Consider the following 12,995-nt stretch of genomic DNA (forward strand, 5'->3'; position numbering starts at 1 on the left):
TGTATTGTCGCGGTAATCTGATTTTACCGTACATATTGTCGCGGTAATCTGATTTTACCGTACATATTGTCGCGGTAATCTTATTTTACCGTATATACATGTATATTGTCGCGGTAATCTTATGTTAGAGTACATATTGTCGAGGTAATGCTATATTTTACCGTATATATTGTCATGGAAATCTTACTTTGGTGTACATATTGTCGCTTTAATATCATTTTAGTACTTTTCGCGTCGAGATTAGTCAGTAATTGATTCTTAACAGCCCGTCAATGCTATAAAGGTCATGAGGTCCAAATAATGGAGAATAAAAATAGGTAAAACGTAAAAATGAATGAAAATGTGGCTTCGTTTTTTTCAGATATTATGATACAGACAAACAGCTCATTGATAGTTCATGAAATTGTGTATAGCTTAACAGACTCGAACAGAAAATATCTCATCTTTTATTTTGTAGATCAATGCAATCCAATATTGTTAAACACTAAACGGTTCATTGCATGCAATGCACTAAGACTCATCCTTGTTTCTGCATATTACTTTCTAAGGCAAGTACCCTTGATGCATCAATTAATCACCACACAAATCTGTTTAAAATGTTTAAAATATCATTTCGCCAAAATGATTACAGAATCTAGCATACTTATTTATGACTAGAGATTAGTAAATTCTAGCATATTGGGGCCTAGGCAAGGAAACTATTTCAGCAAATTTGACAAAATTCGTAATTTCGTATATATCTAGAAAGCGCTTATGATAATTTTGTGTTAACTGTATTTTTTTATAATGAGATTTTACTGTCTTCACTTGTGAACTTGTTTTTTTTTTTGTGATGGCTTATGTGAATAAATGCTACCAGTCGAAAGCTCCCTAGGCCCAAAGTAACTTGCAGTCATTTATTTATTTCACCTACAACACCTGGAGCTGTATTCCTACACTGACCGATTCACTGTAAATTGTAGTATAAAGTCTCATATATCAGCAAATGCAACACAGAATGTAAGTGCACTCATATACCTCTCATACGACCTACTATACCCACAATTTATTGGTCCTAATGACATTTTTCTGGGTTGATGAGTCGCTAAAAACGAAATCTTATACTTGTCATCTGCATTTGTTCTGATCTCTTTATAATAAAACAATAATCTCATTATAACAAGATAGTTTATCGTGTTATAACAAGATATCTTATCTGGTTATAACAAAAACACTATCTCGTTATAACAAAATAGCTATCTCGTTACGACAAAATAAATATCCCATTATAAAAAGATAAAAAGCTGCCGCGTTATAACAAAATAGTTATCTAACAAAGTAGAATTTTTTCTTCTTTTCTGTACCAATACAATCAATTTATAAAAAGTAAATTGAATTGTCGCCCTTCAAACAAATACATGTATCTTTCAAAAGTGAGAACACTATTTTTTTTTTTAGAAAATAACATTCTAGTTCTGAGATTATGTTTAAAGTTTCGGAAACATTTTATGGCACCTTGTATTGAAATATGTATAAGATACGTCAGACATAACTACCTCGTAAGCCATTTTGTTTATAAGGGATAAAATCATACCCACGGAAGTGTTCCTCCATTCCCGAGTGTTTAGCGATAAAGGTTTCGATGTAGAATTATTTTTGTAAGAGTTTGATCCCATTTTTTTTTTTATATTTTATATTTTTTTTTTGTTTTTTTGTTTTTGTTTTGTTTTTTGTTTTGTTTTTTATGTCTTTCTATTTTTTTGGGATTTTGTTTGTGTGTTTTAGATGCAAACTGTGAATGTTTATTTATTTTACATATTATAAATCTTAAATGAAAATACAAATGCTTGATATTGCTTCCCAGATACATGTTTGTGAAATGAGGTATCTTTATTGCTTAATAGTTATGTTTTGTTGGATACGAAACAAAAGCTTTATTAGCCGGTAATGGCCATCAGAAGGCCCCTGCATCGTTCCTTTATGCTACTTTTTTTTTTTAAGTTGATGTTTTTTTAAGCTTACGTAAACATTGCGAAAATCTTATTTATATCAATATTGATATGAAATCCATATCATTTTAAAAGTTTCAAGAATTAAAATTCACTGTTATTAAGGAAGGATGCTTGAACCAACCAAGGCTAGCCTATATTTACATGTAATGTTGCGACTAATGGTAAAAGTTGTCAAATACAATCGCAGTGTCGCCTTAATAATAAATTGCTTATATATAGTTGTTAGTGATATTTGTTAATCATTTCTTACACAAATGTATTTGAAGCAGTGTGATTATTTGCAGGCATAAACGTTGTTAAAAGGGTTTTATTATACGTAATTACCCTTAATCTGTACAGTATTAGTAATACATGTGTTGTCTGTGACGCTAGAAATATATTTGATAACAAAAGCATATTTTCAAATTTTAATTTGGCAGTTTAGATACAGTAATAGATAAGGAATTATTGTCGGTTAGCTTGTAATGATGATAATGATAATTCGACCACCTTGCATTGAAACCCAAAATTAATTGTGGACAGGCAGACAGACAGCGACGTGATAAGTAAAATACCGCGTGGGCCGAAATGACCGCGGGATTAAAGCCATAGGTATATTCTGGTGTGGTATACTATTTCATTAATACCATGTCACTGGAAATCGCGGGCTGGTTAATTTCCGTAGGCCATAGGTCTGATTTAATTTTTATTACATTTTCATGACCCATCAACACAGAAAATGTCATAATCGTCAATAAATGGTGAATAAAACGGGCGATAAACAGACAACAAATACCCTAACGAACGGGAATACTATACTATATTCCACATCCACCGCTATGCTGATTTATACTTCAAAATATTAACCAACAGGATGTATTAAATCAGTCATTCCACCGGCTCCATGAGAAGAGCGAGAACACTTGTCTCATCCGGCACGGAGTCGAAACTGTTGCACGTGCCGTGACGTTGAATTGGCCTATGGATATCGGGTACACAGGTGTATGTTTCATTCCTAACCGCTTTGTCGTGATATCACAGCCCGTAGTCGACATTTTTTTTAGATACACAGATGTGTGTTTCATTCCGGCCGCCGTGCCGTGATGTCCCAACTGGTAGTCGACGATTATTCGGTACACAGGTGTCCGTGCTGTGATGTCACAACTGGAAGTCGACGATAATCCGGTCCACAGGTGTGTGTGCCGTGCTGTGATGTCACAACTGGTAGTCGACGATTATCCGGTACACAGGTGTGTGTGCCGTGCTGTGATGTCACAACTGGTAGTCGACGATTATCCGGTACACAGGTGTGTGTGCCGTGCTGTGATGTCACAACTGGAAGTCGACGATTATCCGGTACACAGGTGTGTGTGCCGTGCCGTGATGTCACAACTGGAAGTAAACGATTATCCGGTACACAGGTGTGTGTGCCGTGCCATGATGTCACAACTTGTAGTCGACGATTATCCGGTACACAGGTGTCCGTGCTGTGATGTCACAACTGGTAGTCGACGATTATCCGGTACACAGGTGTATGTGCCGTGCCGTGATGTCACAACTGGTAGTCGACGATTATCCGGTACACAGGTGTGTGTGCCGTGCCGTGATGTCACAACTGGTAGTCGACGATTATCCGGTACACAGGTGTATGTGCCGTGCCGTGATGTCACAACTGGTAGTCGACGATTATCCGGTACACAGGTGTGTGTGCCGTGTCGTGATGTCACAACTGGAAGTCGACGATTATCCGGTACACAGGTGTGTGTGCCGCGCCGTGATGTCACAACTGGAAGTAAACGATTATCCGGTACACAGGTGTGTGTGCCGTGCCATGATGTCACAACTGGAAGTCGACGATTATCCGGTACATAGGTGTATGTGCCGTGCCGTGATGTCACAACTGGTAGTCGACGATTATCCGGTACACAGGTGTGTGTGCCGTGTCGTGATGTCACAACTGGAAGTCGACGATTATCCGGTACACAGGTGTGTGTGCCGCGCCGTGATGTCACAACTGGAAGTAAACGATTATCCGGTACACAGGTGTGTGTGCCGTGCCATGATGTCACAACTGGAAGTCGACGATTATCCGGTACACAGGTGTGTGTGCCGTGCCGTGATGTCACAGGTGGTAGTCGATGATTATCCGGTACACAGGTGTGTGTGCCGTGCTGTGATGTCACAACTGGTAGTCGGCGATTATCCGGTACACAGGTGTGTGTGCCGTGCCGTGATGTCACAACTGGTAGTCGACGATTATCCGGTACACAGGTGTGTGTGCCGTGCTGTGATGTCACAACTGGAAGTCGACGATTATCCGGTACACAGGTGTGTGTGCCGTGCTGTGATGTCACAGGTGGTAGTCGACGATTATCCGGTACACAGGTGTGTGTGCCGTGCCGTGATGTCACAGGTGGTTGTCGACGATTATCCGGTACACAGGTGTGTGTGCCGTGCTGTGATGTCACAACTGGAAGTCGACGATTATCCGGTACACAGGTGTGTGTGCCGCGCCGTGATGTCACAACTGGAAGTAAACGATTATCCGGTACACAGGTGTGTGTGCCGTGCCATGATGTCACAACTGGAAGTCGACGATTATCCGGTACACAGGTGTGTGTGCCGTGCCGTGATGTCACAGGTGGTAGTCGATGATTATCCGGTACACAGGTGTGTGTGCCGTGCTGTGATGTCACAACTGGTAGTCGGCGATTATCCGGTACACAGGTGTGTGTGCCGTGCCGTGATGTCACAACTGGTAGTCGACGATTATCCGGTACACAGGTGTGTGTGCCGTGCTGTGATGTCACAACTGGAAGTCGACGATTATCCGGTACACAGGTGTGTGTGCCGTGCTGTGATGTCACAGGTGGTAGTCGACGATTATCCGGTACACAGGTGTGTGTGCCGTGCCGTGATGTCACAGGTGGTTGTCGACGATTATCCGGTACACAGGTGTGTGTGCCGTGCTGTGATGTCACAACTGGTAGTCGACGATTATCCGGTACACAGGTGTGTGTGCCGTGCCGTGATGTCATAGGTGGTAGTCGACGATTATCCGGTACACAGGTGTGTGTGCCGTGCTGTGATGTCACAACTGGTAGTCGACGATTATCACAGGCGTGTGGCGTGCTGTGATGTCATAACTGGTAGTCGACGATTATCCGGTACACAGGTGTGTGTGCCGTGCTGTGATGTCACAGGTGGTAGTCGACGATTATCCGGTACACAGGTGTGTGTGCCGTGCTGTGATGTCACAACTGGTAGTCGACGATTATCACAGGCGTGTGCCGTGCTGTGATGTCATAACTGGTAGTCGACGATTATCCGGTACACAGGTGTGTGTGCCGTGCTGTGATGTCACAGGTGGTAGTCGACGATTATCCGGTACACAGGTGTGTGTGCCGTGCCGTGATGTCACAGGTGGTAGTCGACGATTATCCGGTACACAGGTGTGTGTGCCGTGCTGTGATGTCACAACTGGTAGTCGACGATTATCACAGGCGTGTGGCGTGCTGTGATGTCATAACTGGTAGTCGACGATTATCCGGTACACAGGTGTGTGTGCCGTGCCGTGATGTCACAGGTGGTTGTTGACGTGTGTTGGGCACACATATGTGTTTTTTTATTCGGCTGCTGTACCGTGCTGTGTGGTAATGCTATTATCATCATCATTTGTTTCAATATGTACATGGATTTTGATAATTTTGTCTGGTGTATTCAAGTAATTATAAAATTATCCGTTCTTATGTGTTTTGCCTAAAATAAATCCCATTGAGGTCTGGTGCCTCACCTGTTCTACTACACAACATCCGTCTTTGTTATGGCGGATCGCTAAGTAAACGCTCATTGTAAGAATACTAGGATCGTTTATATGTTGCTGTACGATTATATTGTTTAAACAACAATTTGGCTTGACGGAATTATCAATTAGTATTTCTAATTGTCAGATCAAAATGTGTTTCTTATTGTAACGTTTGTTTTTGTTTACAAATGCTAAACATGAGACTAGCCGGAATCAATTGATATGAAATGGCCAGTAAGAGAGGGCGTATAGCTTCGTTGTATAAAAGAGATTCGTATTATGTCATAGCTTTATGTAAATTTAACCCAAATTTCTTACAAAGTCCCTTCGTGTAATTAAACCATATTCTCTACAACTGAACATGTATCAATGACCCTGAATAGAGGCTGATAAAGATTCGTGTAGGTTCCACATAACGATGTAGCTACATACTTTTGGATTTATTGTGATACCTTAACATAGATACAACCAAGCCGATTTTATTAACTGCAAAACTTGTTTTACGATATGTTATCTTTTTCTTCTAAAATATTCTGCACATATACATTTTTGTCGCCTCCAGCGATAAACATTAAATGGCTTCCTGTGAAATCCAAAGAGTTTGCGACAGGTAATTCAACTCTAATTTTCTGTAATATCCGGATTGATCCCCCTCCCCCTTTTTTTGCGATATCATAACGACAAAAGACTAAGATATTGTTGTAAGAGAAGGCCTATATTTCATGGTAATTTATCGTTCAGTTCTCCGTCGCCGCTGCCACAAAATCAGACGGGAACTATCCTTGACTATATATATATATATGTGTGTAAGCCTGGATCATGTTCAGAGACTGAAGCTTGTTTGTTGCAAAAAGTTGACTCGCAAAGTCAACAAAAATATAGTGTTGTTAAAAGGTCATTTATTGAATGACTGATGAACTCTTGCGAGACCACAATATATCATTATTCAACATGAATAATGTTTGATGTTATGGAAAACACACGTGTATTTACTGAATATAATGATGTAGCAACAAAGATGGGGTACAAATGATGGCATCGATGATGAGCAAAAGATACATGCAATGGATATACAGTACATGTAGCTCAATGTTCATCATCACCCTATCCAATATATTTATGACGTTAAAGATGTTCTGCCTCAAGCGTTCATTGGTTTTGATTGTGATTCCTACTTTAAGAGTACATCGGCTGCTGCTTGTGATCAGCTTGAGACAATCATTAGTCAAGACATGTAATGTTTAGATAATTTGTCTGCTAACAGCTAATCATGACATTTTCCTTGAGAGTAGCTGGGCGTACGCACGGTATCTGTTCAATATCTCGAGTAATTATAATGGTTTGTTTCGTTGTAGTTGATTGTTGGCGTCACAAGAAACAGGGCCATATGAGAACGGACGAAAAAAAAAAAAAAAAACAAGCAAACAGAAATAAATTGTGCAAGTAATAGCAACATGTCTGATTTGGAACCCTGGATTTTGCAGTCGGTCAAAGAATATTTTTCTGTGACGTCTGGTTAAACGACATGGAGAGACTAAAACAAATTCCTATACCTACTTCGAAATATATAAAAATTATACCACCATATATTTCTTCCACATTAAGACAAAGTGGACATTTTCACGATTGTTGTTGTTGTTGTTGTTGTTGTTGTTGTTGTTGTTGGGGGTCATTCAGTCCTGTTTGAAGTAAACGAATACGTGGTCTCATTTGATATCTTCGTAAACAAACATAACTATGGACAAAATATCCGAAATGAGGTCGTTCATGTAACTAATACATTCAAGTATATAATGTTTCCATATCCAGAATTTATAACAGGAAACTGGCAAAAAAAAAGGCCGGCAAAGCTTTGTATTTGTACCAACGTGTTGATTTGTTGTTTTGTTTTTATTTTTGTCTTACAAACTCACAATTGCCTCTGTAAGTCGTAGATGATGTTTTGTTTTACCTGCTCCTTATATTTTCCCTCGCGGCAGCAAACAGTACGTCTGATCGACTTTGGTCTTCTGATGCTTAGCTTTGATCGCCAGTCGTCCATTCTTATAATCAAACCACTTTGCACATGCGTGTATGACATATTTCTGCAGCTCATTAACATATAGAGAGTGGAGCCTTGCGTTAGAGATTCCCCGTAATCAGTTTGCCGGTTTAAACTACGATATTGATTCTCACATTATATTATCATTAGGGTTTATACTATATTATTCTTTGGGGCGGATATTTTGGTAAAAACAATTAAAATATTAGCCACATGAGTTTTTATCACATTTTATAACAAAATATACCGAGGCAGCTCAATTTCTCAAAGCATTCATTGCGGCCCCCTGTCAACGGCTCACAAATGTACGCCAAATAGTCACGTTATATATTCTATCTTGCATTATGACATCATATAACATAACGGGGAGCTATATGCAAATCTTAATTTTCCCAATTGTCGTTTATATATCACTATTATAAGAATGAATAATTCTCGATATTTCACTGGTAAAAATGTGATAAATAGTACTACCTAACTGAAGCATACTGAAGAAGGTAAACAGCACTACATCTCATATGGTCACATTAAAAGGACAACGAGCGAACCAGTCGTCCCTCTTCCAAAACTCTGGGCGTTTTAGAACAGTTTTATATGTCTTGGCCACATGACAGCATCCAGAGCCTTCCTAACCCAGACAAACGCTCACCTTAAGTCGGGCAGTGTCAAGGTAGATATTAGGAAATGCGATATTACTTTTTTTTTATCATTTTGCATTGTGTGTTTACTTTGCTTTATGTGCGAGAGAAATCATCGCTTTGTTTTGATATTACAACGTAACAACGCTAATCCTATTTTGAACAATTTTACCTATTACCGTGACAACATAAAACACATTTTGATGCCATTTGTACCATCCTTTGATAACAAACGTGGAGAAAAGTCTGCCGTGTCGAAGTAATAGCTTTTCATCTAACTATATTTCCGACTTAATAGGCACTATTCACGTTTAATAATTAGTACAATGTGGCTGTATTTTGATCAATTAAATTCGAGGGCGTAGACCCTAAAACAATGACAACAAAGGATATGATAATGATGCGTTATTTCTGTTTTATAGACGAATTATCAATTAATATTCCAAAAAAGTTTAAGTAGCAATGAAACACAATTAAAACATTTTGAAAATGGCTTCCGTTTTTCGTAAAGGCATTGTTTCTTAAAAATAATTTTCACTTCCATACGATAAACACTATTTGAATTATTCCTGTAGATCTTTATCTTATCACTTCACTTTGATAACAAATTTGGTTCAGCAACAGCGGGATATCAAAAAGAACATGTCATATTTCATCATTAATAATAGTTTTGATACATAATGACCAGATTTTTTTTTACATTTAATTTTGGAAATGACTCACTTGCGGTCCCTTGTGTGAACTTTGCTGTTGAGTAATGTATTTTCTGAGATTGCAATTTATGTATTAGACTATTAGTCAAGAATATATTTGAAGCGTGTTAGATCTGTATTTAATACAACTACAAAGTCTGGGATGTATTCCCTACATAAGGGTTATATATTTCCATTTGCATTTCGATTTATTAGAATGTAATTGCTAATCATTACTGTAGCAATACAAAGCTATACAAAATAAAAAAAACAACTACATATTTCAGATCGACATTTTTTTCATGTATGACTATTTGTAGAGGTCACCAAGCATTTAAGTTTTAATTTGAAATTGGCATCCATGCTGTCACATGACCCTTTCCTACAGCATTATCGCGTGACTTTGTTAACCTTTGTAAACGATCATGTTTATCTCTGACACGCAGGTAACAGACAGTAAAACTAGTATCGCTTTGGCATTGAACTCCGGCTGGGTTTGCGTGTTCTGGGTATCTCTACTGACCGCGATTCAAGGACATATACATTTATATAGATTAATTAATACATGTCTGACGTACATCGATTGTGTAAGTAGCAGGCGATGAAACAGTCGCGCTTTGTTTTGTTTTTATTTTAGTGTACTGACCTTGTGGCTGCTGATTTTTGTATTGTTTACAGACCTATCAACTTCTATGATCATTAAGGATATCCGATCGCGACTAAGTGGAAAGATATGTTAGCAGGTTCAAATCCCAGACTTCTGTTATGACCCTGTAACAGGTGACGATTTATTTGCATATCTTATAGACTCTACTGTATAGACCTCTAGCTACTTTTTGGAGTGTGGTCATTAAGGACAGCCGATAGCGAGTTAATGGAAAGATATGTTCGTGAATTCGATTCCCAAACTTCTGCCGTGACCCTGTAACTAGCAGATGATGATCAATTTACACATTTATTAATCTACTGTACTGACCTTTGACCTCTTTCTTGTTGTGTGTTGTTTACATTCCTTCCAAACACTATGCTGGCCGTATAATCTGTTAAGTGTTGATGGGCTGTTAGGAATATGATAACAATAATGACAGCCGATAGAGACTTAGATGAATGATATAAGATATTGTATAATTTGTAAGTCAACGACTGAAGTAGAGGATGAATACCATTTTATATTGAAATGTAACATGTACAATAACTTAAGACGTCGTCTCATTAAAAAATATTACTGGCAGAAACCTTCAATGTTTAAATTGATACAGCTATTGAATGTAAATAATATCAAACAGCTAACTCGTTTAGGCAAATTTATTTTCGAAGCTAATAACATTCGCTCCATATATTTTAACTTGATACACATAAGTATTTCACCATACAATCAGATCTGCATGATCTCAACGGGGGATGTGCGAGTTTCTGGTAGGGGTATCCCCAACCACTCTCGCATCTCCCTCACCGTTGAGATCATTCATTTGGATCAAATACATAGCTTTTAATATACTGTTATTATATCAATATTATATGTAACCAATAGTACATGATTTGACTAAGTATAGACTTTTATATTTAATATAACTTATGTCAGTGAATTGTATATGCAAATCTTATTTTCGAAGCCAATAAGATCCTGGCTATATGTACAAACTCTGAACTCGTTCTCCACTTTGTAATTTCTATTGCTGTTCGCGTATATTATGACTTTGTATATTAAAATATGTGCTAATGGGCAATATGGCCCACAGTCAATAAAGAAATTGAAATTGAAATTGATATGTTGGTTGATTCATATCCCCAGCTTCTTCCGTTACCCTGTAACAAGTGATGATCTTTCTCACATTTTTGGTTAACTACATTGACCTTGTGCATCTTGGTTTTTGTGTTGTTTAACGTCCTATCAACAGCTGTCATTAAAAACAGCCCATAGAGACTTAGTACAGAGATATGTTGGTGGATGCATGTCCCCAAATTCTATCGTTTCCCTGCATGTCAAGTTTTAATGATTGTAAATACTGTCACCGTTTCAGGATGTACGCACGTATTTCGTGCTCTTTATCATTGTGTATAAAATTAATTAAATAATGGATCAAAGTCCTTCCTCTTCTATATCTAATAAATTGCTTCAGGCTACTTCACTTTTCTGCACATGACTTAATTACCATAACTTTTGAAAGGACGTTAACATAATAATGATAATCTAAAAAAAACCCCACCTTTTATAGCTAAACAGTTGAGTAATTCGGTATCACATGTGGTATCGAGCATATATCATGATTTTAACTTTAAGTATGTTTTATTCTCCATTTTTACGCCAAAGTTGCATCTCTGTTTTTTACAATTTTACACAGTATACCAACATAATCGCACGGCACCATAGTTTAAAATGGATGTACCACTTGATGTTGAAATCTGTTCACTACATGTACAGTTTACCAAGGGGCCGCGGTGGCCGAGTGGTTAAAGTGTCCCGACACTTTAACACTAGCCCTCCACCTCTGGGTTGCGAGTTCGAAACCTACGTGGGCCAGTTGCCAGGTACTGACCGTAGGCCGGTGGTTTTTCTCCGGGTACTCCGGCTTTCCTCCACCTCCAAAACCTGGCACGTCCTTAAATGACCCTGGCTGTTAATAGGACGTTAAACAAAAACAAACCAGACCAAACAGTTTACCACTTACTGAGTCTCTTGTTTACATATATTGACTCTGAAAGCATGAAAACCTATATCTACCTATTTTTTGACTAGATGAATTTCTAGCACCGAGAAACCACCATATTGTTTTTACAAAGGAAAATAGCTTTCAACTTCAGCTTCAAACTAAACGTACTAGATATTTTTAATGTCTATATCTATCAAAGAACACTTGAAACTCAACACATGAATGTACAATTGTCTGTATCCAAATTGATATGTTAAACGGCTATTCACTTAATTATCTTTTACACAAGCCTTTAATCAAAACTGAATTGCATAATACTTGTAAAAAGATCCTTCAAAATCTCACTTTGAAACAATTGATATATGCAAGCGTCTAAATGATCTGATAGCCGCTGGTTTATATAAACGGTATACATCTTTATGTTTTGTCTAAAAATATCATACTTTAGTCGTGAGACTTCTTGTATGGGTTTGTATGTTGCACTCACGATGTATCTTAGATTTGATTTTGGTTTTAACCTTTACAGTTAGTAATATTCGTGGGGGATTAATTTTCTTTAATTCGCAAGCATTATAATATTATTATATTAATATAGCGCGTAAATAAATACTACAGCGAATATATATATAAATACACATAAATATATTGAACTATTTACTGCAGTATATTAACAAGACGGTGATGCGAGAAATTTATCATCTGTGAACTAGTATCGACTGGAGTAACCGCGAAATATTGGTCTTTACAACGACGAGAAAGAATAAATGAGATCGATTTAAGACAAAAACAGGCTGTTATATATTTTACATACCGTCAGTTGTTATACTATAATCGACCCCGAAAATTTGAGCTTCTAATTGTATCTTTATTAAAAGTGGAGAAGTAATTAATTGCACCCCGAAGACATTCTATCGTGCTCCGCCTCTACCAACCTGTTTCGATGACAACTTTTTTTCTTGAGATACACAAATTGGGCGATCCCATTTGTGCATATGTATATGGTTCGATATATTGAGTACATAACGTACTCGTACACGTTGTTGAGTAACTTATTGCGATATTACATAAAAGCGATTTGCGAACACAACAGCGAACAATGACATTATTGTTTTTACGCAATATTCAATTTCGTAATACATGCTTCGCAGCAAATTTTATGCTCTCATCTGTATTTGCATTGGGTAATATAAACAAATGA

The 12,995-nt window shown here is 37.8% G+C and overlaps 1 protein-coding gene across 1 annotated transcript; it reads right to left on the minus strand.

Annotated features, from left to right (window-relative positions):
• Nucleotides 1-3,433: 3,433 nt before the first annotated feature.
• On the minus strand, nucleotides 3,434-5,008 carry LOC117333910 (mucin-17-like). Its single transcript, XM_033893327.1, has one exon. It carries the CDS (start codon nucleotides 5,006-5,008, stop codon nucleotides 3,434-3,436), a length of 1,575 nt encoding a protein of 524 aa, XP_033749218.1.
• Nucleotides 5,009-12,995: the final 7,987 nt, after the last annotated feature.

The sequence above is a fragment of the Pecten maximus genome, chromosome 9, assembly GCF_902652985.1.
Source record: "Pecten maximus chromosome 9, xPecMax1.1, whole genome shotgun sequence".
Classification (NCBI taxonomy): Eukaryota; Metazoa; Mollusca; class Bivalvia; order Pectinida; family Pectinidae; genus Pecten; species Pecten maximus.